The 27,984-nt window shown below is 41.8% G+C and overlaps 1 protein-coding gene across 5 annotated transcripts in view; it reads right to left on the minus strand.

Moving 5' to 3' along the window:
- ZFAT (zinc finger and AT-hook domain containing) overlaps positions 1-27,984 on the minus strand; it is a 191,863-nt gene that overhangs the window by 39,258 nt on the left and 124,621 nt on the right. For all 5 annotated transcript variants that reach the window (XM_089518003.1, XM_089518001.1, XM_089518002.1 and 2 more), the window contains 3 exons: positions 26,332-26,505; positions 23,633-23,721; positions 6,558-6,696 (listed from right to left, as the gene is read on the minus strand). In XM_089518003.1, the coding sequence (XP_089374129.1) occupies positions 6,558-6,696; positions 23,633-23,721; positions 26,332-26,505 (402 nt within the window). The remainder of the gene's footprint in view (positions 1-6,557; positions 6,697-23,632; positions 23,722-26,331; positions 26,506-27,984) is intronic.

Raw genomic sequence — 27,984 nt, forward strand, 5'->3', positions numbered from 1 at the left:
AAACTGCAGGTGTATTGATTCAAACATGGAAGCCACAGCCTTAAGTTTGCAAGAGTTGAGCAGGGCTGTTGATAACAGGATGATCTAGAGCTCTTTTATTCATAAAGTTGTCAAGTCAACCTGATAGAAAATAACAACAGCAACAAATTCTGGTCACATATCTCCTTTTTGGTGGTAAAGAGAACAAGAGGTTGAATTCTTTGGAGGCAACTTTTGGAGATGTCTGGGATGCAAAGCCTCAAGTTATTTTGTCAGCTTTATCTTTTAAAGATTCTGTTGTGGCTAGGTTGTCGTTAATAGCTAAAAGGTGAATGCTGTATACACTATTGCCTAGAATGTTCCCTCCTTGATGCAAGGATTTGCTATAGCTAATGAACAGAGGATTCCTCCTAAGCCACCAATGTTATACATGTGTGGCTTTTTATTGTTTCTCTGCTTCCAATTTTGGTTGCTACTGCAAATTCTGACTGCCCACACATGCAATAAAACTGGTTCTTGCTGATTCATTCTGTTGGACTGTTGTTCTATCTGGTTTGGTGCAGTCTGTACTCACTGGGCAGGAGTGGCTGTCCAGGATTTCAGACCTAAGTAAGAATCAAACAGATCTATTTCATTTAGTAAAGGTTATGTTTCATTTAGCCAAGGTGACCTTGGAAGTCCACAGGTTGGACATGAAACCAACACAGCCCTCCCTCCCTTGTTGTTCACCAGCAACTGGTATTCCGAACATATTATTATTATTATTAACCTTTATTTATAAAGTACTGTAAATTTACACAGCGTTGTACATACAATCTTTTAGTTAGACGGTTCTAACTGTCTTTGATCTTGGTAGTAATGTCTCAACATAATGACTAAAAGCCAATGGATTTCTCTTAACTCTACCTGGAATGTCAGAGGCTGAATATGGAACAAAACATGTGCTCTGTCACTGAGACCTTTAAAAAATCACATTGCAATAAATACATTCCTCTTTTTTTCTCACTCAGGACTCAAGACAGACAAATACCTGGATATGTCTTGTATTACCTTTACCTCTCATTCCTATCTTTGTGACAACTGAAGGAAAGACTCAGTGTAAATTTTGAATACCTTTGGCTTGTGTCACCATTTGAACATGGGTTAGTACTTCTGATAGACATGAATTCTTTGCCAAAAAATAAAAAATAAAGATGACAAATAATTTGGAAGTGCTTTTAGAATGTTATGGTTGGGAGAATTATGTTTTATTCATTATCTGGAGCTGGAGTGTTATTTTGGTACCCATTCTAGTGTAACAAAAAGGGGGAATTTTAAAATCCACACAAGATGCTTTTTAAAGTAGGGAGGAAAAAGTTCTACTTTTTTGTCATTCAAGAAAGGGATAAAAAAGTTGGCAACTATAAAAATAAGAAGGTCAGCTCTCCCCAACAGCTCAGCATTTTCAAATATAATGGAATCTAATTTGGTATCCTTTATTTCTCCACGTGCAGGACTTTGATGTACTTTGTTATGTCCTGAATTTTTAAATCCATTTCATACTTTACAAGCTACAGGACTGTGCTGTCAGACTGCCAACTGCACAACAGCAAAATATCCCTTTGGGAGATGAAAAGAGCACCACACAGATATCCTGTGGTTGCATCTGGGTATTATACTGTTCTGCCAAATCCACTCCTGAGGGTCCAAAGAGAAATTATTCCACCTATATAAGCCCCTCCTTTCCCCATCTTTGTGACTGCAGGTTGTAATGACTGTCACAACATAGGATAATATAGTAGCTAGAATAGGAGCATGAGATTTCGTTTTTTTAAAACAAAATTAAGCAAAAAACGCAACCCAACCCAAACCTCACACTCTCATGCACAGCTCATTATTTGCAAGTATGCCAAGCTGATCTCAGTGGAAGTCATAGCTGAGAAAATATGTCCAGGAATGAAGTGCAAAATGAGCACCTCTCAGTGAAGCAGCTTGAAAGGCATGCTCAGAGTTTAACTGTGCCTGGAGTTCACTCCTACATCGGAATGAAAAGTGACACAGAAAAAATCTGGTCAGCTTCTCAAGTTAGGTAGTGAATGCCAAACTTGCAGAAAGTATTGCATGCATTTTATCAAGCTAAAGGCTACAGTAGTGAATGCCTCATTACAGCAAGGCATGATTCTATCCTGCCTAAAACAGGCTGTAGTGAGGTCATTATCGGAAAAAACCCTCCCAGGTTTTAATGTACTCTATATCATTGTAAGTTAATGTTATATTTAAGGGGACTGTTTTGAATGCTTTTAAATTTTTGTATTCAGATGGTTTTTAGCTGTGTTGTTTTACTATATGGTGTGAGCTGGTTTGGATCTCAGTGTGAGAGAAAAGCAAGATCTTCATTACATAAATAAGGGAACAAATAAACTGGCTTCACAGAAATCAACCAAAGGTCTTTCCTAGTGAAGTCTTATTGTGGTTATTTATATTGCACCATTTCCTCAACCCTGAGAGTCAAGCTTATAAAAATTGAAACAGACAGAGGTAAATGTTCACAGCCTTAAATTTATACAAAATTTAAAATATAATTAAACTATCAATAGCTTTAAAGGCAATATACAGTGGAGCCTCTGTATCCGTGGACTTGCCATCTGTAGATTTCAGCATTCACAGATAGCAAGCCCCCATTGTCCAGAATAGCAGCACATGCACACAGCTGTGCTAGCGGGTACGCGGGTGTGAAGATACACCCAACTAAAGGTGGTGGCAGGTTTGGGTGTGCAACGCCGGTACCCTGGTGAGATCAATCTCTTCTACCCAAAAAAGGCTCTGAAGCTGAATGTAAAGTTCAAAAGGGGGAAAATTTAATTTAAAGGACAAAATAAAGCATTTTCTCCTCCCCAGCTCTAAACAAAAGGTACTTTACAGTTTCAGCAATCTTCCAGATGTCATCTTTCTGGGTCTGATGTTAGTTTGGTCTCCTCACTCAATGGAGCTGGTGCAGGGTCTTTCAGCTCCTGAATTCTTTATTCACTTGTTGTTGGTAACTAATGTGGCTGAGATCTGGTAACTGAAATGGCTAAAGTGTAAGAAATGCCCTTTCCGGCTGTCTGGGCCTGTTTGCCACCAAAAGACAGCTCTCTGCCTGCTCACAGCAAAGACTGCTCCCCAACTAAAAGCTTCCAGCTGCAACAGAGCATGCTGGGAAAGGCAGTGTTGCCAACAAGCCTCGAAGATAATTCCCAGAAATGTTTGCCCAAAACCCGCTGAATCCCCCCAGATCACACGGAATATTCAGTCACAATTCCCGGAAAATTCCCATAATGTTAAAATGGCAGATGTTTTGCAAATAAATGTAAACATAATTGAATAAAAATAATTGTAACTTATTTCAAACCTCAAAATCACCATTGAACCAAAAAAAGAATCTTTCAGTCCTTTTAAGATACAGTGGAACCTCGGGATACGAAATACCCGGGTTACGAATTTTTCGGGACCCGAAAAAATCCAATTGGAAATTATTGATCCGGGTTACGAACGTTTTTTCGGGTCCCGAAAAAACTTTTGGTGCTTTTCGCCGCGATTTTGCACCAAATCGCGGCTTTTCCCCATTAGCGGCTATGGGGATTCGGCTTGCGAAAGCCGTTCGGGTTACGAAAGCGGCCGCGGAACGGATTATTTTCGTAACCCGAGGCTCCACTGTATTTATTTTGACATGAAGGGGGTTCAGGAAGCTTTGTGCCAAATAGAAATGTTTTTGGATGTAACCACACTGCAGAAATAAATTCAGTTTGACACCCTTTTAATTGCCATGGCTCAGTGCTAGGGAATCCTGGGAATTCTAGTTTTCAGAGACATTTAACCTTCTCTCTCAGCAAACTCTGGTGTGACAACAAACTACAATTCCCAGGATTTCATAGCACTGGGCCATGGCAGTAAAAACGGTATGAAACTGGATTGTCTCTGGAGTCTGGAGTGAAGATGCAGCCTGAGTTGGGTCCAAGACACACTGAAGAAATAATCCAGTTTGAGACCGATTTAACGGCCCTGGCTCAGTGCTAGGGAACCCTGGGAATGGTAGTTTTGTGAGACATTGAGCCTTCTTTATCAAAAAGAGCTCTGGTGCCACAATGAACTACAATTCCCAGGATTCCCTAGCACTGAGCGGTCACAAACTGGATTATTTCTGCAGTGTTTTGGACCTTCGTTATTAAAAATGCTCAAGTTCCAATCCATACTGCAGAAATAATCCAGTTTGAGACCGCTTTAACTGCCCTGGCTCAGTGCTAGGGAACTCTGGGAATTGTAGTTTTGTGAGAAAGAGCTCTGGTGCCACAATGAACTACAATTCCCATGCATCTGAGGAAGTACGCTTAAGTCTAGGAAAGCTCATGCTGCCAGCTTTTTTTTCAGTGAGACTCAAAGGTGCTACAAGATCTCTCTATCATCATCACCATTATTATCATTATTAAATCCAAATGCAGCTGAAGAAGTGGACTTAAATTGGCAACACTGATATCCTGTAGACTCATTCTCTGGGGCTGTGATCTGGAAGCGTGGAGGCAATTCCCTTGTTCAACCAGGGAATCCTGGGAATTGTAGTTTCTTGTGACATGTTGAGACACTGCTTTTACCGGCAGCCAGGGCTCCATGCATGAAATTCTGGGCTTGGTGGTTTGTTGTGCCCAGAATCCCATCATCGCAGGGAGCCTTGCAGTTAGAAGCAGTGCCAAACTGGATTATTTCTGCAGTATGGATGGCAATGGAAAAGGGAACGAAAAGAGAGCCACAAAACAAAATTCTGGGAAGATAGGGCAGGGATGCCAACTTACCAGGTGCTCTGCCCATGCTCAGAGGCATATTTAATCACTAACACACACACACACTCAGGGACATCACATTCACATCACACAACCCAAATGGTCCACCTCACAGTATAACAACGACCCTGAGAGGTAGGCTTGGGGCACTCTGCCCAAGCTCAGGAATTCAGAAATCCAAATGTCACTCTCAGGCAGACACAGAAGTCCACAACATCAAGCCATGATACCATGATCAGGTATTGCCTTTGTGTGCCTTAAAACTTATTTCTTACTTGGAAATCCAAGGCAATTGGGATTAAGCCAGCCCAGATCCCTCACTCCTCCTGGGCAACACTTTGTGCCTGGTTGCCTGCCTCCTTGTCTCCCCTCCCGCCACTTTGCTTTGCCCTGGAGAGCCTGAGAATGCCTGTCCTCTCTCTGATTGGCTGAAAACTGTTAGTGTGATTCCTCCAAATGGGGTTGGTTTGCTCTTGCTCTGTAGCCTTGCTCTCAGAGGGAGTCATGGAGAGAGAGAGAGAGAGAGAGAGAGTGTTTTCTCCAGTCCTCTCTCTGATTGGCTGAAAACTGTTACACTCCAAAGGGTTGGTTGCTCTGTAGCCAGCCTCGCTCCCAGAAATGGGCCAAAGTCACCAAAAATGCACTGAAATAGAGCCAGGCACCAAAATCACACAAAAAGCTCTGAAAAGTCACCGTTTTCGTGTGAAAGTCACGAAATTGGCAACACTGGGGAAAGGGCAAACTAAACCTGGAAATAATGTAGGGGAAACCTACAGATCCTCCCACAAACTAATGCAATGAACTTTTCCTACACTAAACATGCTATGGCCTGAACCAATGTGAGAGAACATGCAAGGGGAGATTCAATCAGTCCGGGCAGGACATCACAGCGGGCACTGCAATTTGGGAAAAACGGGACTTGAGGTCCCGCAGTTTTTGGTATCCATGGGTGTGGGGGGGAAGGGGTCTGGAACGGATCCCACATAGATACCAAGGTCCAACTGTAAAAAGTGTAACCAATAAAACCAACCAATATGGACCCCACAGCACATTATTAAAAGCCCTTTCCCTAAAGAGGGAGGGAAACAGTCAGTTCCTGAAGGTACTATCAGGGCACAATGGAGGATGCCAGTCTAGATTGTCTAAGGAGGCAATTTCAGAGTCTGGGAGCAGCCACCAAGAAAGCCCCCTATCATGTGCCCACTAAAGTACCTGTGAGGATAATGGAATGGAAAGAATCGCCTCCTTGGCATTTATCAAAACCCAGGCAGGCTCATATAGAGTACAGTTCTTCAGATATCTTGGAGCTGAGCCATATAAATTTGTTGAGGATTGCAGATTGTCAGACTAAAACAAAACTTCATAGACAGTTTTAAACATAAAAATTTTAGAAAGGCAAAAACAAACTAACAAAAAATAACCCCACTCCTCAAACATGCACATAACTATCTTCTCTCAACAGTGCTTTTGGCATTGTTCCATGAAGAAACAAGCATATTGTGTAGCAATTTAAACCTACATGAATTTTTTCCAAACCGATCCACAAGAGGATAATGGACTACCTTCAACTTTCACATTCATGTGGATTTTTAATTTCGACACAACATCTGTCTCAAGTTTTTCTCTCTCTTGAAAATAATGCTGAAGTTACTTCCCATAGAGGAAAAAGAAATCCCATCATGATTTACCACTGAAAATGCCATCATCTTTTCTCCAAGATAAATTTAATTGTCCCTCACTTCAAAGAAGTGTGCCAGTGTAATGCTTCTGAAACAGACAGGTTACCTTGTTGGAGAAGGGCTTCAGCAGGAAGTTCTCCAGAGCCTGCATTAACATATTCCTCATAGGGATGTTTCCTATTGTAATGTCTTTTCAGAGAACCGGATATATTGCAGGAGTAATGGCAGTGTGCACACCGGAAAGGCTAGAGAAGGGAAAAGGAAATCCATTAACCATAGCTGCGCTTTTTGTTTTTAGAATCTCACCTGTGGTACAATGGGCTTGGAAATATTTACTTTTAGAGCTAGAGATATATCATTTCCAGGCATTTTAAACCCTCCCCTTTTTGGAAAACCCAGATTTTTTTTAAAGGAGAAAAATGGTTGTTAATACTCTTTAAAGATTGTATTATATAAAATGCATCATGTCTAACTGGCATAAAATTACCATGTTTGGAACATTTAAAGTACAGTCGAAGGCTTTCATGGTCGGCATCCATAGTTTTTTGTGGGTTTTTTGGGCTATATGGCCATGTTCTAGAAGAGTTCTGAAGATGCCAGCCACAGATGCTGGCGAAACGTCAACAAAAAACTCTTCTAGAACATGGCCACATAGCACGAAAAACAAAAACAAAACAAAAAAAAACCTATTTAAAGTACAGTTTATTCAGGTCATAAACTACAAATAGAAATGTCCTTTTAAAACAATTTTTTGTTTTTGCCATAAATGGAATTCCATGGTTGTGAACTGGGCCTCTCTGATTTTGTTAATTTGTGAGAAGCATGTAAAAACAATAAAAGGGGGGGGGGGGGAAATCCTACAGAATGATTAAAATAAAGAAAGTTATTTTGTCTTTTCTAATCCTCCATGGAATTGCAGTGATCTGATTCTGTACATTGTCCTAAGTAAAACTTCCTGTTACATAGTTTTAGAAATTATTTGGGGGAGTAAATATATGACTGTTTTGTTAATTTTTTTATCACTCTAAAGAAAATATTCCACCAACCTTCCCCCACCCCCCAGAAAAAAACTTAGGGAAAAAACACCCTGGTTTTCTCCCCCCCTAAATTTCCTGCAGACCTTCACAGCTTTATTTAGCTCTGTTTGGATACGTTAACAAGCTAATTTATTCCATAATGTCATCCTTCTTAAATATGCACGCAACTCTGTATTGTAGGAAGCCTTATATCCAATTTTATTCCCTTTTTTAATGCACTGCCAAGTTTTACAATAAGAAAGAATGGCATTGAACATTTCAGCTACTATGGCTGCTAAATTCTGATCTTTTTCATAAAAACACAGATTGTCAAAGCAGGATGCATCACTCTTTCTGGAGTTACAAAAACAAGTACAGCATTTTTTAGTGACTCAGTATATTAACAGGGCAATAAAATTAATGCTCTGTACTAATATAGTGGCATACCTCTTTGTGCATGCAAGGGACAAAACTATAGCTTATGTCCCATTCAGAAATAACTACTAAAAAGAGATTAATGGAAGGTTGTAAGGATGCTGCTGCATACAGCTCTGCACACACAAGCGGCAACTATTCCCACAGGACTTTACATGGCATTCTGCAGTCCTGAGAATGCTGACCTGCTGTATCACAAATGCCAACACAACATATTGAGAAATGGCCTGTGGATTAAACAAATAAACCCTCATATGTTTTGTCCTTGCATAATATATGCTTAGGGTGTATAAACAAGAAAATGATTTGCTCTGAATGCAGGTCTATATGTATTCAATATTGTTCTATAATAATTCCAATACTTCAGAGCATTAAATGAAAGGAATATAAACCTATTGCATAGGTAAGATGCTGAAAGCATTCAACTGAAGGCACATCCTAATGAATATATGAAAGCACATCCTTTGGCCAAAGTGCACCAAAGCTCAAACTGAAATATACTCAAAAGGCAACAGAAGACAGAATTCTAGGAAAAGCAATAAAGGCCCGGGACAGACTGCCCCAAAAGGGCGGCCTGCCAGCAGCCTATTTTCCTCCGCAGGGACAGCGCAGCCCCCAAACGGCATGCCTTCACCATGGAGGAAAAAGAACCCGGTATTTCTGGGTTATTTTTTGGGCACCGCAATGATGTCGTGAGTGCGCCACTGGTGCTCTCGCGATGTAAGCGTCGCACAGCTTTGTGCGGACACCGTGTGGCGCTTACGTCACAATGCTGCGCCAGTATGGACAGGAGGCCGCCATTGTTATGCTGCCACTGCATACTAGGGTTAGGGACCATGCGGTTGCCGCACGGTCCCTAACATTAGTATTGGCACTGGTACGCCGCTTGTTAGCGGTGTGTACCGGGCCAAAGGTACCCTGTGAGATTTTAAACTGTTTTTATATGATGTTTTATGGAAGTGTATTTTTGATTGTATTTTGTATCGTAATATGTTGAGAGGTATATCCTTTCTGAACTTGTAAACCGCTTCGATCTCCCAGGAAAAGCGGTATAGAAATAAAGAATTTATTATTATTATTAATGCGGCAATCTGCAAGCTATAAAGTGTAACATACTAGTGTGCTACAAGAGGGTGAAGTGTGCCATGAAAAATTAAATGGTTGGTGTAGTGGTTTGAATCTTGCACTATGACTCTTGAGACCAGGGTTCAATTCCCAGCTCAGTCATGGAAAGCCACTGGGTGAACTTGATCTAGTTGCATGCTCTCAACCTTAGAGGAAGGCAATGACAAACCTCCTCTGAATCTGAACAAATCTTGCCAAGAAAACCCCACAATAGGGTCTTAGATTCACTATAAATTGGAAATGACTTGAAGGCACACAACAGCAACAACAAATGGGGTTTAGCCATCACTCTATGCACCTTATGACAGTAAGGTTCATACAGTCTCTCTTTCTGCTAATAGCTGATATGGGTAGCACCATCCTAGGGATGGGAATCAGGACACACTAGACTTCTGTGATGCAGTCTATTCTACATCTGACAGGTTTGTGGTAAATCCCAGAATCTTCACTATTGTCCAGAAAGTATTGTCTCTTTCCAAAACCTTAACAGACTGGGCATGAGCCCAGGAAGGACAACAGTAAATGGACTGTCTCACCATTGTTAGAAGATGTGTTTATTACTCTTGGAAAATGAAATAACATGGTCTAATTTTTGCAGCAAAGCAGGAGGTGCTGATGAGAAAAACTGAAATTATCTGTCCTCCCAGTGCTCCAGGACTTTCTCCCCACAGATGAATTGCAATACAGCGGGTACTGTTATATGCTGGGGTTTGGTCCCAAGATCCCCCGTGTATAACAAAATCTGTGTATGTTCAAGTTCCATTAAATATAATGACATAAAAATTGTGTCCCTTATAAAAAGTGGAAAATCAAGGTTTGATCTTTGAAATTTATACTTTTTTTGAAAATTTTCAAACCATGGATGCTTGAATCCGTGTATAAAAAATCAGTGTATAATGTTGGAATAGTAACAAGCTCTACACTTGAGCCATTATAGGGTTAATGGAGAGCTACTAAGAACACAGATGACATACAGCTGTGTATGCATAACTCTAATCAACTTCTGAGCCTTAATAAGGCTAGTTTTGTAGTGAGCCTTTCTCTCTTTCCCTCTTTTGCTAACTCTATTCTTAGCCTTCTTTTCTGTTGCATTCTACTTGTGTTATTTGCTTATATTATGTAGTTTGTATTATTTGCTATTTGTTATTGTTATGTTTGCCATTACTACTATGCTTTATTTGGTATCTTTTGTATATATGGATTTTGTATGATTCTGTTGCATATATTGTTTGTTACCCTTTTTAAGTATTTATAGATAAAGCCTTATTTTTGGTATCTTCTCTCAATTAGTCTCTTTTCAAATCCATTGTTCCAACATATAAGAAGGGCCGACTGTACTAGGAATGAGACAGGCTGGGAAGAAAAGTTTTTGAAGTTTGTGAACACAGGGAAGGAAGGCAGAGGAAAGAGCAAGTGGATACATCCTTTGCAGTAAAATGTAGACTCCCATCACCATTTCACAGGGCAAACATATGAGCAAACAAATATGGTTGCCCTGTTGCTTCTGAATCCATCCTGGAGAACTTCTCTCTTTGAAGAAAAGGCTGCTTAGGGATGTCCTGGAACACAGTTCCCTAAGGCTGCTTATGGATGTCCTGGTACTAATGCCCATCTCTTCAGGAGAAGAAGTAGATAACTTTGCTAGCTGCTCCCTCTCTGGATTGATAGGCCTCTGTGAATTTTTGATGGGATTTGTGACCTTTGCCAAACATGACAAAAGGAAACAACTACCTTTTCAAGCAGACTGTCATGCTTAGAAGTTCCTCTTCCTTGAAGGAGGATCATTCTAAAGAGAACAGGCTTTGCAATGTACAACAAGGAACTTTCTTTTGTGCTTAGAGAAATGTGTAACATTGAATAATAAGATTGAGGTGCTGACAGTTGGAAAATCAAATTTCAAGCTTCTATTTGCTCTTCCCCACATACATAACATTTGATTATGGGTGTGCTCCTTGACATCTGAATGGGATAATCATGACTACACAATGTTATACCATATTCAGTTGGGAGGTCCTTCAGCTCAATAAGCACACCATCTGGTACTAATACTAACTTTCTTGCCAGCCCAGTAAAATTTGATGTTACTGGAAGTTCCAAAGTTTGTCTTCTCCAAGTGACCTCCCAGGAAATACAATGGGTAAAAAATTCCCCCTGGACCTGGTGCAGTTCTCTGCTCTGTCCTGATTTATGTCCCTGCATGGAGGTTGCAGGAAAGTATTTTGGCAAAGAAACGCTTCATGAAGTGTGTATACCATATGGAAATTCCTTATCATTTGGTTTGCCATGCTGCATCTTCAAATTCAATTTAAGGCTCATAGGTTTGAATTAGAACATGACTTTCAGGCATTCCATCCATGACACACAGAGGGAATATAGCAGTCAAATCATTAGCATGGTGAAGAATATTAGTTTTCACAAGAGATGCTGAAAAATTGATGGCCTTGCAACTGGAAAGGTAATCTGAGTCTTAGAAACAACATTGTTCTCTGATTGAATGGAAGTACTGGTTTCAGAAGTAGTATAGCTGAAACTCTCCCCCCCCCCAAAAAAAAAAATTAATCATCTTGCATAAATCAATAAGTACTTATATCCTACAAAAGTTCCTTTAGAAGCTTCAAATGAATCCATGTAAATAGTCTTGCTGACTAGTATACTAAATAAAACAAAGCATAAACATTTATGTAACATGTTTTGAGTTCACTCTGAGAAGTAGTTTTTTGTGGGTTTTTTGGGCTATGTGGCCATGTTCGAGAAGCTCAAAAACCCCACAAAAAACTATGGACGCCGGCCATGAAAGCCTTCGACTTCACTCTGAGAAGTATCATTTTGCCAATGGGGACCAGAAGATGAAAGTTAATGGAGGACCGTAAATCACATGCTTCAGGTCCAGTTTTTAACACTTTTATTTATTAGACTATATTTAAAAGAAAGTAAAAAGCATTCAAAATCAAAGCTGTCCTTTAGTGTTGTGAAAATGAGTCTCCTCTATTTCTTAAATCCACAACACAATTTATTATTATTATAGTATCACAGATACCTGCTTGGATATTTTATAACAATAAAAACTACTTCAACCTTCAGATATTCTAAAGATCATTTAGAAGCAATCACAAAATTATTTTTGGATGATTTTGTATTCAAAGATAGACATCCTCCAAGGGGAACAGCAAGAACTTCACAGAACCTCTAGTGTTGTCAGTGTCATATAGGACTAAGTGTGGATGAACGGTTTTCAGGTTCAAGAGATAAGCATGGAATTAATTAAGTGAATAAATGAACTCTCCACTTAGATGTGATACTCTCTGTGTGATTTTAGGCAAGTCACTTCTCAGCACTAACAACCTTGAAAGACTGATGCAGTGTTAACACAGCATCCTAACCACCATGGAAGAAAAGAGTGACGTAACACAATAACCAAGAAAATAAAAAGAAACAGTATTTGATCTGAAAAATTCCTTATGTACTTGGTTTGTGTGATTAACATCAGATTAACTTCAATAGGAGTATGCTTCAACAGGTGTTTACTTGAAGGTCCCATTTGGGTAAATGAGTCTTATTCCCATGTGTTTGTTATGGTATGTTTTTAATGGTTTTATAATTTTAAAGTTAGTTTTTTTTAATTTGTTATACGTATTAATGTGGTGTTTTTATTGTGTTTTAAAATTGTACTGTTGTTGTTTTAAAGCATCTTTGTGAGCTGCCTCGTGTCTAATTTGGGAGAAAGATGGCATATGAATTTTAAAAAATGCACAATAGGGGTGAGGAATGTCAATGGATCCAAAGGCAGAACTGGCCCTGGACAAGCATGTTGGAGGCCATGTGCTATCAAGGAACAGAAGAGGAACTTCAAAAGTATGGCAGAACTACTGACATGCGCCTCACTAACGTCCAATTTGGAAGCATACATATACACACTCATACAACCCCCCTATCATACACACACAAAGAAACACTCTCTATTACACAAACATTCTTTCTTTCTTTCCTTCCTTCCTTCCTTCCTTCCTTCCTTCCTTCCTTCCTTCCTTTGGCAGTTTTCCTCTCCTTAGCAGGGCCCCGCCACCTAGAAAATGCCCCTTCCTTTTGCTGCTATTAATGCGCCTTTTAATTCCCTCATTAAGACAAATGGAGGCTTCTTAAAAGGACATCTGAAGCACAGATAGGAAAGCAAGGCGAACCCTTTATCTTCAAGCAACAATTCCCTTATTTCCAATCAGTGATATAAAACAGTGAAGGCAGCCCTAGTTGTTAAATGCTTGTACTTTTGGCTTGAGCGGGGCTCCTATTGAAGTAGTGTGGGGCAAGGGAAGGTACGGCGGTAGGAAAGCGGGAAGCCGTTACAGGGGAAGGCAGGACTGATGTATAACATCTATCTCACCTTCCATCCACTTTCCTAATCAAAGAGGCCTGAGGGTCAGACCAACCGTGCCACAAACCCTGTCTCTGCTCCTGTGCAATGCCAGGTCCGTGAAAAATAAGACCCACATAATTCACGATCTTCTTGAAGATAAGAACTGTGACCTGGCTTGCATTACTGAGACCTGGCTAGGGCCTGAGGGAGAAGCTGTGTGGGCACAGGCCCTCCCTGCCGGGTTCTCCGTTAAGGACCAGACCAGGTTAGGTGGGTGGGGGGGGGGGGAGTTGCCTTGATCTATAAGAACACCCTTCCCTTAACTAGGAACCATGTTCGACAAACCTCCTATATCGAGTGTATTTACCTGACCCTAAAAGCCAGAGACAGTCTGGAGATTCTGTTGGTCTATCGGCCACCCCGTGCGCTAACGGACTCCCTGCTCGAGCTGACACAGCTGGTCTCGGAGCTGCTGTTGGAGTCCCCCAGGCTTCTTGTCCTGGGGGACCTCAACATCCCCTCTGCGGCCAGCTATAGTCCATCTGGTGCAGCTCAAGAGTTCATGGATACCATGACAGCCATGGGCCTGACTCAATTGGTTATGGGGCCAACGCATTCTGCTGGTAACACTCTCAATATGGTCTTTTGTACGGACATGGAAACTCCGTGGGCGGAAGTAACTAATATTTCCACCTTGTCATGGACGGACCTGGTATACGGAAGATCTCCGGGCAAGGAAGCGGGTGCTGTGACAACTAGAGCGTGACTGGCGGTCTCACCAGCGCTTATCCGACAAGGCTCTCCTAGACCGTCTTTTGGAGGACTATGGAGAGGCTATAGATGCAGCAAAGAACTCGTTCTTTGGTGCACGTATCGCGTCCACAGAGTCGCGTCCAGCAGAGCTGTTCAGGGTAGTGAGGGAGCTAACTCAGCTCCCTCCTGCCCTGAACCCTATTTTTGAACCATCTAAGGCCTGCTGTGACCAGTTTAACAACTTCTTCGCGGATAAAACCTCTCGGATAAGGGAAGGTCTTGACGCCAGTATTACAGCAGGAACCAATGTAGAGGTATCCAGAGCGTCCGTGGACTCGATTGTACTGGATCAGTTTGAGTCTGTAAGTACCGAGGATGTGGACAAGATCCTTAGAAGTGTTAGGAAGACAACTTGCTCCCTTGATCCCTGTCCCTCATGGCTAGCGGCTCAGGGGGGACCGGTAGTGACGTCGATGTTACACCGGATTATTAATACATCTTTGAGGGATGGGCAGTTTCCAACTAGTTTGAAATTGGCCATCGTTAGACCTCTGCTAAAAAAGCCCTCCCTCGACCCCCTGATTCATAGCAATTACCGGCCTGTTTCGCTGCTGCCATTTTTAGGGAAGGTAATCAAGAGAGCAGTTGCAATCCAGCTTCAATCGATCTTGGATGAAACGGATTATCTAGACCCATTTCAAACCGGCTTTCGGCCGGGTTACGGGGTTGAGACTGCTATGGTCGCCTTGGTCGATGATCTCCGTCTGGGCATGGACAGGGGAAACGTGTTCCTGTTAGTGCTCTTGGACATCTCAGCGGCTTTCAATACCATAGACCATGGTATCCTTCTGGAGCGCCTGGCAGAGTTGGGAATTGGGGGCACTGCGCTCCAGTGGTTCCGATCCTACCTCTCTGGGAGGTTCCAGATGGTGCAGCTGGGAGACGTGTGCTCCGATAGAAGGGCCCTTACTTCTGGGGTCCCTCAAGGAGCCATTCTGTCTCCCATGCTTTTTAACATTTACATGAAACCACTGGGAGAGATCATCCGGAGACATGGGGTGCGGGGTTATCAGTACGCTGATGACACCCAATTAGCCTAAATCCAGAGAAAATGGAAGTACTCGTGATAGGTTCCCCCGGTCCGGGGATGGCGGTGGTTCCACCTGTCCTGAACGGGGTCACGCTCCCGGTGAAGGACTCCATACGCAGTCTGGGGGTGCTCCTTGATTCATCGCTCCACCTTACTCTTCAGGTGGATGCGACAGTCAGGAGCACCTGCTATCAGCTTCGGCTGATACGTCAGCTGCGTCCCTACCTGGGCCGGAGGGACCTTGAAACGGTAGTACATGCTCTGGTAACCTCTCGTTTGGATTTCTGCAACACGCTCTACATGGGGCAACCCCTGTACCATACCCGGAAGTTGCAATTAGTGCAGAATATGGCAGCTAGACTGGTCACTGATACATCCAGGGCCAGTCATATAACACCTGTCTTAAAAGACCTTCACTGGCTGCCTATTCGCTTCCGGGCGCAATACAAGGTGTTGGTTATTACCTATAAAGCCCTAAATGGCTTGGGCCCAGGGTACTTAAAGGACCGCCTCTCTCCACACAATCTGCCCCACACACTCAGGTCATCTGGGCAGCAATTGTTGAGGTGTTCCAGAAGCCAGGCTGGTTACCACCACTAGGAGGGAATTTACCACCTCGGCCCCCAACCTCTGGAACTCGCTGCCCGTCGAGCTCCGCTCGGCCACCTCCCTTATCCAATTCAAGAAGGGGTTGAAGACATATCTTTTTGAGCAGGCCTACCCCTGACTCCTATCTTCCGAATACTCCCCCCCCCCTTTTTTTGTCAGCACTGTTGAGCTGACATGTGTTTTGGCTGTGTTTTATTTGTAAATTGTGTAATTCTTTTTAATCTTTGCTGTAATTTTAAACTGTTCTTTAATGCTGTTAACCGCTTTGATCCCAGGAAAAGCGGTATATAAATAAACATTTTACTATTATTATTATTTCCTGGTTGAGGCTAACATCAAGGCTTCTACCCAGATCCCCCCTGGGGGTGGCGGACCTATTAGAATGGTCCACCCTCGAAGGCTGACGGAACCCAAAAGGTTCCAAGAAGCCCTAGAGGGAAACATGGTTGGATCTGACGGCGATTCTGTTGATGCCCTGACGACCATCTGGGACACCGGTCTCTCCAGGGCTATACACAGTATCGCTCCCAAGTGTCCTCTCAGGCCTGCTTCCAAAAAGCAGCCCTGGTATACCGAAGATCTGCGGGCAAGGAAGCGGGTTCTGCGACGACTAGAGCGCAAATGGTGGAGACATCAGGACTTAGCCGACAAGGCACTCCTGGACTCCCTTTTGGAGGACTACGGAGTGGCGATAGACGCAGCAAAGAACTCGTTCTATGCTGCACGTATCGCATCCACGGAGTCGCGTCCAGCAGAGCTGTTCAGGGTAGTGAGGGAGCTTACTCAGCTACCCTCCTCCCTGAACCCCATTTTGGAACCATCTAAGGCCTGCTGTGACGAATTTAACAACTTCTTCGTGGATAAAACCTTTCGGCTAAGGGCTGATCTCGACGCCATTATTAGTTCAGAAACCAGAGTAGAGGTCTCCAGAGCTTCCGTGGACTCAATTGTACTGGATCACTTTGAGTCTGTAAGTACTGAGGATGTGGACAAGATCCTTAGAAGTGTTAGGAAGACAACTTGCTCTCTCGGTCCCTGTCCCTCGTGGCTAGCGGCTCAGGGGGAGCGGTTGTTAACAACCTTGTTACACCGCATAATTAATACATCTCTCAGGGAAGGGCAATTTCCACCCAGCTTAAAATTGGCCATCGTAAAACCGCTGTCAAAAAAGCCCTCCCTAGACCCCCTGATGCATAACAATTACCGGCCAGTTTCGCTATTGCCTTTCTTGGGGAAGGTGATCGAGAGGGCAGTTGCAATCCAGCTTCAATCGATCTTGGATGATACTGATTATCTAGACCCATTTCAAACCGGGTTCCGGGTGGGCTATGGAGTTGAGACTGCCATGGTCGCCCTGGTCGATGATCTCCGTCTGGGCATGGACGCGGGTAGCGTGTCCCTGTTAGTGCTCTTGGACATCTCAGTGGCTTTCGATACCATTGACCATGGTATCCTTCTGGAACGCCTGAGAGAGTTAGGAATCGGGGGCACTGCGCTCCAGTGGTTCCGTTCCTACCTCTTGGGCAGATTCCAGATGGTGCAGCTGGGGGACGAGTGCTCCGACAAGAGGGCGCTTACATTTGGTGTCCCTCAGGGAGCTATTCTGTCCCCCATGCTATTTAACTTTTACACGAAACCGCTGGGAGAGATTATCTGGAGGCAAGGGGCGCGGTGTTATCAGTACGCTGATGACACCCAAATAGTCTTCTCTGTGTCTCCGACTGATGCAGTGACCAGGGATGGCATCTCTCCTCTTGATGCCTGTCTAGACTCGGTAATGGGCTGGATGAGGGAAAACAGACTCAGACTGAATCCAGAGAAAACGGAAGTGCTAGTGATAGGTTCCCCCGGTCCGGGATTGGAGGTTTGTCCACCTGTCCTGAACGGGGTCACGCTCCCCTTAAAGGACTCTGTTTGCAGTCTGGGGTGCTCCTGGACTTGTCGCTCCACCTCACATCTCAGGTGGATGCGATGGTCAGGAGCACCTGTTTTCAACTTCGGTTGATACGCCAGCTGCGACCCTTCCTGGGCCAGAGGGACCTTGAAACGGTGGTACATGCTCTGGTAACCTCTCGTTTGGATTTCTGTAATGCGCTCTACATAGGGCAACCCTTGTACCATACCCAGAAGCTACAGTTGGTTCAAAATATGGCAGCTAGAGTGGTCACGGATCCTCCAGGGCCACCCATATAACACCGGTATTAAAAGATCTCCATTGGCTGCCCATTCGCTTCCGAGCGCAATACAAGGTGTTGGTTATCACCTATAAAGCCCTAAATGGCTTGGGCCCAGGGTACTTGGAGAACCGCCTCTCCCCATATAATCTGCCCCGCACACTCAGATCGGCTGGGAAGCATTTGTTGACAGTCCCAGATTCTAAATACGCCACAACATCGTGTAGAGCCTATTCCATACTCGGCTCCTTTGCTCTGGAACGCGCTTCCCAGTGAGCTCCGCTCGGCCACCTCCTTTGAGCGGTTCAGGAAGGAATTAAAAACCTTCCTGTTCCAAACAGATTTCCCCTAACTTTCTCCCTTTGTAGCCTCCTTCCTCCCCCTCACCATTATTATCTTTGTTGTAAACATCTTATGCTAGTTGGATATTGCTATTGTGATTTTCATGTATAATTGCTGTTACTGTGTATTGTGTTTTTATTCTGTAACTGTTATTGTTGTAACCCGCCTTGATCTACGGAAAGTCGGGCTATAAATAAATAAATAAATAAATAATAATTATTATTATTAATTACTGCAGCCAGAAGCTGTGAGTTCGATCCTGGAGGGCTCCAAAGTTGACTCAGCCTTCCATCCTTTCATAGGTTGATAAAATGAGTACCCAGCTTGTTGGGGGCTATTGGCTTACACATTGTAAACAATGTAAAATTTCTCCCCTCTCATAGGAGATAAGAGAGTTCATTTGCAAAGTAGGAAGAGTAATGGAGAGGGGCAACCAATGGTAGAGATGGGAAACCCTGCTACAAAAAAATCTCCTTTCCTGAAGTACTGGAATGAAGCCTTAATATTTGTCACAAACCCAAAGTCCTTTTTGTCTTTCTATTGCTTTGAAGCATTCCTTCTTCTCTGAATGTTCTTCAAATTGGATGAAGTTCTGTTTCAGAACATTTATGTCTATAAATATATAAAGCAGCAGTATCTCTAAAGAGTTTGCCTATACTTGAAATAAAATGAAGGGGAAAGGTTTATTATATGTTTTAAAATCAAAGCGTGAATTCATTATTTACAGTATTATATTTTATGAATGCTGCAAGCTGCTTTAGGGACTCTGGTTGAAAAACAAGAACCATGTCTACAGAATGTAAATACCTGCTTTTACAAAACTAACTTGTACATTCCACTCATTACCTGCAACTAAACCATATTCTATTGGACATAAGTACTGTATCTCAGCTTCCCTATTCTTTTCTAAGATCCCTCTCAGCGCTTGACTTTCTTGACTAATAATAGTTCACTCACTGTAGACCCAAGTCAGCTTCTTTCATTCAGGCTGCTGATCTTTCTGCCCTTTCATAAAAGGGGCTTCATTTTCCCATCTAATATAATCCACCATTCTCAATCCTACGCCAGCCACCTGAGTATTTTATGTCCAAGCTATTTTAAAAGCTCAGTGTTGATAATGAGTTCAAATGACTCTCAAATTCAGCTTGCCCATTGACTATTGTTGTTTGTTGTTGCGGGCCTTCAAGTCATTTCCGACAATATACATTTACTTTATTTGAACACTTTGAACAGCACATGAGTAAGGGATCATGAGAAAAATGTCTCAAAAATAACATAAAATGATACCACTTATAAAATTCTAAAGTGGTACACAGTATGTTTCATATGCTTCTGAACATAGTAACATTTATGGTGGTCTCATACATCTGCTTGTAAAGATTTATCTCACATCTTTAGAACAACTAATAGAATTATTAAATTAAAAATAACATCTGATCCTTAATATTATTACTGATATAAACATAATCTGTAAATATGTCAGGTATTGTTAAGTTATATGAAAACTGTAGCTAGGGATTGTTTTTGCTAAATAGTACAGAGAAAGAGAAGTATTTGAACAATTGAGTAATAAAAATATAAATGATATGAATATGTATTCATGGCTGGAGTAACTAAAGAAGGATGAAGCTGCAATCATTTTATTAAAAACTGTTGACTGTATATTGAAAATTGCAGTAAGAAAGGATATCTACCAGCTTATGCCAATTTGCATTCATATTTTAGAATATTTATTATGATTAATGAAAGTGCTATCCCACACAAGTCAACTCTGAAGTAAGCCTTAATGATGTCACTGAAGCTTACTCAGAGAGCCTACCTTTATATTCATATCCAAGCCCCCCCCCCCCCTTTAGTAGCATCTACACAGTCAAAACTCCCAGTAAACTATGACTGGATCAGAACAGAATGGTGTCTTCTTTTAACACCAAATATCAAATATCATTAAGTGAGAATTTACCATTTTAAAAATCTTTCAAATTAAATATTAAAAATTACAGGACTGATGTAACTTTGTGAATTCTTCCTTCTCTTCCTCAGGCTACAGAACTAGGGGGTGGGGGGTAGGACTTCAAGCGGCCCCTTTCTCCTCTGGCTGCGGCTGTCTGGGTGTCCTGGAGCATGAAGCTGCATGGACACCCCTTTCCAGGCCATGGGGAAGCAGTGTTTTGCTGCTTCCCCGCGGCCTGGAAAAGTGCCGGGTTGGAGCTGCAGGGGCTGCTGGTGAAGCTGCCCTGCCTCCAACTTGGCAAGAGTTTTCTGCCATCTGTACCCCGCCTGAGTTACCCAAGCAATAATCAAATCATGATCCAGCAACTTTTACTTCTGTGAAAGTTATAACACTGCGGTACTCAAGATGCTGCATCCACTTTTGCTTTGTATGCCATTTCTGACTTATGGCAACCCTAAGATAAACCTTTTGGGGTGTGGTGGCTCAGTGGTTAAGATGCTGATTCTGACAACTGCAAAATCGGCAGGTCGGCAGTTTGAGGCCCAAGTGCTGTGGGATGGAGTGAACTCCTGTCACTAGTTCCAGCTTCTGCCAACCTAGCAGTTTCAAAGCATCTAAAATGCAAGTACAGTAGAGTCTCGATTATCTGACCTTCGGTAATGCGACATTCTGGATTATCCGATGTCGCGACTGCCCGCCTCCAGACCAGACACGCCCCCAAACATGGTGGCTGCGACGGGCAAGGCGAGTACCTCCAGGCCCCAAAACAAGGGCCAAAGCATGGCAACGAAAAGGAAGAAGGTTGTTGTATCAATGGAGCAGAAACTTGAGGCAATCAAGAAACTGGACAATGGAGAGATGTTGCAGAAGGTAGCAGATGACTATGGCATTGGAAGGGTAACTGTAGGAGACTGGAGAAGGAACCGAGTGGAGATAGAAAAATGGTGTTCCTCCAGAGTTACTGATGATACAGTGAAAGAGAGGAAAACCATGAAAAAGTGTGGCTAAGAAATGGTCAGTGAAGCTTTGTATGTTTGGTTTCTGCAGTTCAGAGACAAAGGTGTGCCCATTTCAGGGCCTATTTTACAGCAAAAGGCATTGCATTTTTGAAAGGAATTTGATGAAGAGGACCCAGATTTTACAGCCAGTGTTGGTTGGCTGGACAGGTAGAAGAAATGTTATGGAATCCATCATTTATGTGTCTGTGGAGAGAAACTGTCTTTAGATTTTCAAGAAATTGAGACATTCAAGAAAAAATTTCTAGACTTTGTTGAAACTGAAAGCCTAATGGACAATCAGATATTTAATTGTTATAAGTTTGGCCTCAATTACAAACTGTTACCCAGTAAGCATCTTACAACCAGAACTGAAGAATCAGCCCCACGCTACAAGCGTAGTAAAGAAAGCAATCCTCAAAATGGACCTTGCAGTGATTGGGAAGTCCAAAAATCCAAGAACCTTTAAAAATATTTCAAAGAACACTCTTCCTGTGAAATACTACAGTCAAAAAAGTGTGTGGATGAGCACAGAAATTTTCAATGAAAGGTTTTTTTTTTAAGGAATTCATTCCTTCCACGGAGAAATTTTTGAAAGACAATGACCACCCCAGAAAAGCAGTTTTGTTGCTAGACAATGCCCTGATGCACCCTGATGCAGAGGAGCTTCAAGATGGGAACATTAAGGCTATGTTTCTGCCACCTAATGGCACCATCATATGCCAACCGATGGATCAGGGCGTTTTGGAAACCCTAAAAAGGAACTAACTCAGGAAGCTACTGTTGACACTGATAGAAGAAACTGAAGAAGGGCAAGGCATGATTGAAAGATTGAAAAAGATCAATGTAAAGGATGATGCTTATTGGGTTGCAAGGGCTTGGAGTGACATTAGGGCTCCAACAATTGTCAGATCATGGAATAAGTTGCTATGTGAAAATGAAGAAGATGATGAAATGATGGAAAGCACAGATGAATACGAAGAAAGCATTCTACCCTTAGTACACCATATCCCTGGGTGTGAGGATGTGTCTTCACAAGAGGTTGACAGCTGGATGAATTAAGATGATCAGTATGAAATTACTGATGATGAAATTGTCACTCTTGTCAATAGCGATGGTAACAAAATAGAAATTGATGAGCAACATCATCTGTTGAACCTCTCACAATCTTGCATGGCGATGGGGTTATGGCTCTAGAAATCGCAATGAAGTACATCGAGCAACAAGAAGCAGCTATGGGGGTGGACATTATGATGCTGCAAATATGGCAAAACTTAGCTGCGAAGAAACGGCAATCGTCGGGAAAGCAGAAAAGGATCACTGATTTCTTTCCATTTTCAGAGGACTGAACTGTTTATACAGTACATTCTGTACATTACAATGTTGATCAGTGATTTCTTTACGTTTTCAGAGGACTGAACTGTTTATACATTACAATGTTGTTACTGAAATGTTACTGCAAAGTTACTTTTACTGTTACTGCAGTAAAACTTCAATACATTTGCAATTCATAGTGATTTTAAGGCTTTTCTTGGACCCTCTGGATTATCTGACATTTTCAGCTATCCGACTATCAGCCCGCCCTATTGAGTCAGATAATCGAGACTCTACTGTAGATAAGTAGGTACCACTTTTGTGGGAAGGTAACCGTGTTCTGTGCAGTCATGCTGGCCTCATGATCACAGAGTTGTCTTCGACAATGCTGGCTCTTTGGCTTAGTAACAAAGATGAGCATCACCTCCTACAGTCAGGCACAACTACAGAATTTTGTCAACGTGAAACCTTTACCTTAAGGCAAACCTATCATGAGATTTTCTAGACAATATTTGTTCAGAGAATGTTTGCCACTGCCTTCCCCTTAGGTGGACAGCATGTGACTTGCCCAAGATCTGCAGTGGGTTTCATGGCTGAGCTGGGAATCGAAGCTTGGTCTCCACAGTCAAAGTCCATTCATGACGACTATCACATAATGATGGAGCAACATATGCAACTAGACCACATTAAAGCAGTGGGAGCCCAAAAGTACTATAAAAAATACCCACTTTGTACATATATTTGCTCCCTGTTCAAGTATGTTGGAAAGTATGAGGATCCTTCATATTGGTCCCAGCTGGCATGAATGAAGTCGAAGTGAAATCAATATGCCACCTGACTCTTCACTTGATTTCCAGCTTGCAAAATAAGGCTAGGGTAGATGGTAAACTCTGCCCTTCTCTACCCAGGAGTATTTCTCTCTTGACCGCATCACAGTACAGAATGCTTGTGTATGTATGAGACACCTCACCACCAAGAGCCCTGGAGCTTTTGTTCCAATGGTAGCCTTCTCAGCATTTTTCTTACCTTGAAGGAAGCATGCTGTTCCATGTGCCGTAGAAGTTGTGGTTTTTGAGCAGCAGTATAATCACACACTGTACATTTGAATTGTTTTCCTGCAATAGAAACCAACCAATTCAGATACAAGTAGTGTGCCATGTTGAAGAAAGGAAAAATAAAAATAATAATAAGGCACAGGACCTGTTGTTAGTCTCAAGATGGAGTCTGCAAACCCCTATTGATCTACTTGCTTTAAGATCCTGAAACTTGCATATACACACACACACGGCTGGCCCTCTGGAGGAAGCTGAAATAGCACATTGCAGCTTGCTGGACTTGAAGAATGCCCAACCCTATATACTGTACAATTCTGAAAGGTGATTCCCTCCCATACTTTAAAAAAGTAATATTCTTGTAGCCATGATGTAGTTTCATTCCATTTTGATGCTCACTTTTTATGTTTTTAGCTGCACTGTTATTTTTAAATTGTAAACAGCCTTGAGTCTCTGTTTGGGAGAAAGGTAAGATATAGTAGTAGTAGTAGTAGTAGTAATAATTTGTTCAAATTCACACTGCATAATCTTACTCTATACAGTAGTTTACAATACTTAGTGAGACTCATCTTGCCTCTCCTTCAGTGCTAAATTGGTCTCCCTTGTCTCTTCACTCCTCGATTTTCTTTTGTGTGTATATTTATTAGAATATCAATGTGATAAGGACATATTTAAACCTGTTCAGAGATCTGTTTTACTCTCGTTCTTTCTTTATAACCAAGACAGAGAGATTCTGTTTGAAATCCTTTTAAAAACAGCCATCAAGAACTTAAAAGAGAACCCCAAAGTGCAAGTTGAAAAGGCAAATCTACATTAACGTGTCAGAAAAGCAAGTTACCTTTTCAAAATTCTGGGTTGTTGATGAAATTTGGGAGTAGCTTTATACAGATGACAGCTTCTATAAAACATTTTAGTGGAAAAAAGCTTGATGTTTAAAGTGATCTCTGTAGAAATGAACTAGAAAAAATAAGGCCACACTCTAAGCATCATTAGGCACCATAAAGTGGAACTTGTGGGAAATTTTATCTTTTAGACTACAACTCATAGAATGCTATAGTCATCATGGAAGTTTCTGGGAGATGTAATAAAAAAAAGATATATATTTTTCCAAGCTCTGCCATAAACAGCAGTAAAACTCAGTTGAATTTTGGTACTGTGACACCATTTCATGGTATTCCAAGCATGCAACAGGGAAGTGGAGAGAAGACGAGTACAGGAATAGCCTTGCAGGCTTGTAGGAAAAGCCTCAACATGAACAAAAAGCTGACCAGCCAATACTGATGCTGGACAAAGTCAGTGTTTGGTCTAATCTGTACAAGCAACCCTTATTTTCTTATGATGACACGTGAAAGCTAGGTGTGGAATATGCAACAAGTATATGAGAGAAAGGAACTGTGCCCTCCCCGAAGGCATCCAACTCCATCTTGGCCTCAGAGGGGGAGAGAGGGTAGGCCAATGCCATCAGGCCTATCCTTAAGATACAGATCCCTCCATCTGTCCATCTGCCTTGGTCCAGGCCTCAGAGGGAGAGAAGAATGCTGGACCTGATCCCCTTCCCCTCAACCATTCCCTTCTCCTTCTGTGCCGTGTCTTCTTAGATTGTAAGCATGAAGGCAGGGAACTGTCTAATTAAATAATTTTATGTACAGTGCTGTGTAAATTTACAGCGCTATATAAATAAAGCTTAATAATAATAATAATAATAATAATAATAAGTATTTTAAACTTTTAAAATTACAGAAATTACAGTGTGGTTTCAGTGATGGACTGGGAATCTGGGAGAACAGGGTTCAAATCTCCACTCAGCTACAAAAACTCACTGGGTGACCTGGGGCAAGGCACACTGACGCAGAGGAGGGGGATGGTAAACCTCCTCTGAATAAATCATGCCAACCTAATCCTACAATAGTGCTGCCACAACTTGGGAGTTGATTTGAAGTCACATTAACAACATGTTTTGAAATGTATATTCCAGGAAGGATATTTGAAATTTTTTACAAGCTTTAAATAAATAGCAACGGTGATACTAGAAAAATTACGCAAGCAGAAAGTATCACAAGAAGACATCCTAATTGGGTAAATATGGCAATAAAGGAGGTGTTATAGCCATGAATAACATGCAGTACCTCAAATCGTGTGACTTTTTTAAAAATAAAAAACCCACCTTTTTATTCTTTTTAAAACTTTTGACAATGACAAACAAATCAAGCCCCTTCACACAATCCCCAAAATTAATATATTAAGCACAGAGCTGTACATTCATTAACATATCACCTATACATTATCAAAGTAAAAACAGAAATGGTAATTCTGTGACTTCTAAGGGATTCACCCCATGTGCAAGGCTTTTAAGGGGCAAGGTGCAACATTTGTACTGAGCCAGACCAACTATATGGATCTTAACTGCACCACAGCTACACATCCTGAGCCACTACTGATGGGCTTCCACACAACCAAACACAAGAGGTATGCACAACAGAAAAACCACATTCCACTAACTTCCAATGGAAGTGGTTTTTGATGGTTTCCTCACATGGAGAAAATCTATGTCCTCATCTATCTGCTACACAAGCTCACAGGAAAACTACTCTTCCAATCACATGCCTATGTGCACCTTAGCATATTCATTAGCATCTTGACCCCAGATTTTGGACCTGATAAAGAGCTACTCACCATCATCAGTGTGGAGGAGTTTGTGGCTCTTGAGGGTGCCCTTAGATTTGAACTTTTTCCCACACATATCACAGAGGTGGGTTTTTTCGGTGCTGTGGCGGTTCATGTGTGCTTTCAGGTTGCTTTTGCTGCGAGTTGCATATTCGCACAGAGAACATTTGAATGGCTTGATGCCTACAGAAAAAGCATAGACATTGTGTGAAGGTGGCCAGAGAGACATAAGCTTGACTGGGGTAGGACTAACAGTTATTTTTTCTGGCAAAGAAGTGCTCTAGTTTGTTTCTTACTATGAAAACAGGTTGACTTTACTTCCATTCTGAATATGAGTTAGTGGGAAGAATTGTGGAATTATGGAGTGAGCCATTTAGGGGGGGTTGCATGAAAAAAACTACGAGAAATAGCACATCTAGTTTGGCCACAAGGTAACAGCTATTCTTTCCTTTTCTCTGTTGTTTCTCTATGCCAAATTATATGGAGATCCAGAGACAAAGAGACTCAAAGAGATTAATTATTGAACAATTCTTTACTTATCTGATGAGACAGAAAATTGCAATATATATATTTTTGAACTTGATGAGCAACAAGCAACTGATTTATATAAACTTGGCTTTAACTCCAAAAGAGTCCACCGCAGGACTCTGCCAAAAGCTGACACATGTTTTGTTTCCAGAAAATGAAAGCAACAAATAGAATGTTGCAAAGTGAATGAATAAGGAATGCAATAAATGCAGTCAGCAGTCGGGATTAAATGGTTGGGCCTATAGTAGTTTTTTTTACATTAGAAAGGATGATGATGATGATGATGATGATGATGATGATGATGATGATGATAATTTATTTATAGCCCACCCAATGACAAGGAATCCGGGCGGGTTACAGCAATAAAAATACAGAGAATACAATAAAATAAGATTAAAGAGAGTGACGTAAGTCACAGAATTCACAGGACTGATGATGACAGTTGGTACGGAGGGAAGATTCTTCTTCTTGAGGCAAGAATTTTATTTAATTTTAATTTAATTCTTCTCATTAAATTTAAGAGAAAAATTGGTGGACAGAGTGACATAAGTCACAGTAAATCGGGAGAGGAACTAGGAAGGGAAGGCTTGCCAGAAGAGATCCATCTTAAGAGCCTTCTTAAAGGCTGGAAGAGTAGAAATGTCACGGATCTCCTTCGGCAGGTCATTCCATAGCTTCGGAGCAGCGGTGGAGAAGCCCCTCTGGGTAACTGAGGTTAGTCTAGATTTTTTTTGGCTGAAGTAGATTTTTCCCCGAGGACCTTAGAGTGCGGGATGGACAGTACGGAAGAAGGCGATCCCTTAAGTATTCTGGACCCAAGCCATGTAGGGCTTTAAAGGTAATCACCAACACCTTGTACCTTGCTCGGAAACTAATTGGCAGCCAGTGAAGGGATTTCAAAACCATTGTTAAATCTTCCAAGTGATTTGTTTAGACTAAAACATCAGTTCAATGGATTCCAATGTGGCATGCATCACAATAATAAGATTTTTAGTCATCAAAGATACACATGGTACATTGTAATTATTTTAGTTAATGCCACAACTGAACCAATCGTTCTGTAGAAATTCTTTGCAATGAAACTTAATTTCAGGTAACTGTATTTCAATTGCAAATCCCAGATAATGGCTTCTG

The sequence above is a fragment of the Sceloporus occidentalis genome, unplaced genomic scaffold (genome assembly GCF_023333645.1).
Source record: "Sceloporus occidentalis isolate IW3139 unplaced genomic scaffold, rSceOcc1.0.p SCAF_3, whole genome shotgun sequence".
In the NCBI taxonomy this organism is placed as follows: domain Eukaryota; kingdom Metazoa; phylum Chordata; class Lepidosauria; order Squamata; family Phrynosomatidae; genus Sceloporus; species Sceloporus occidentalis.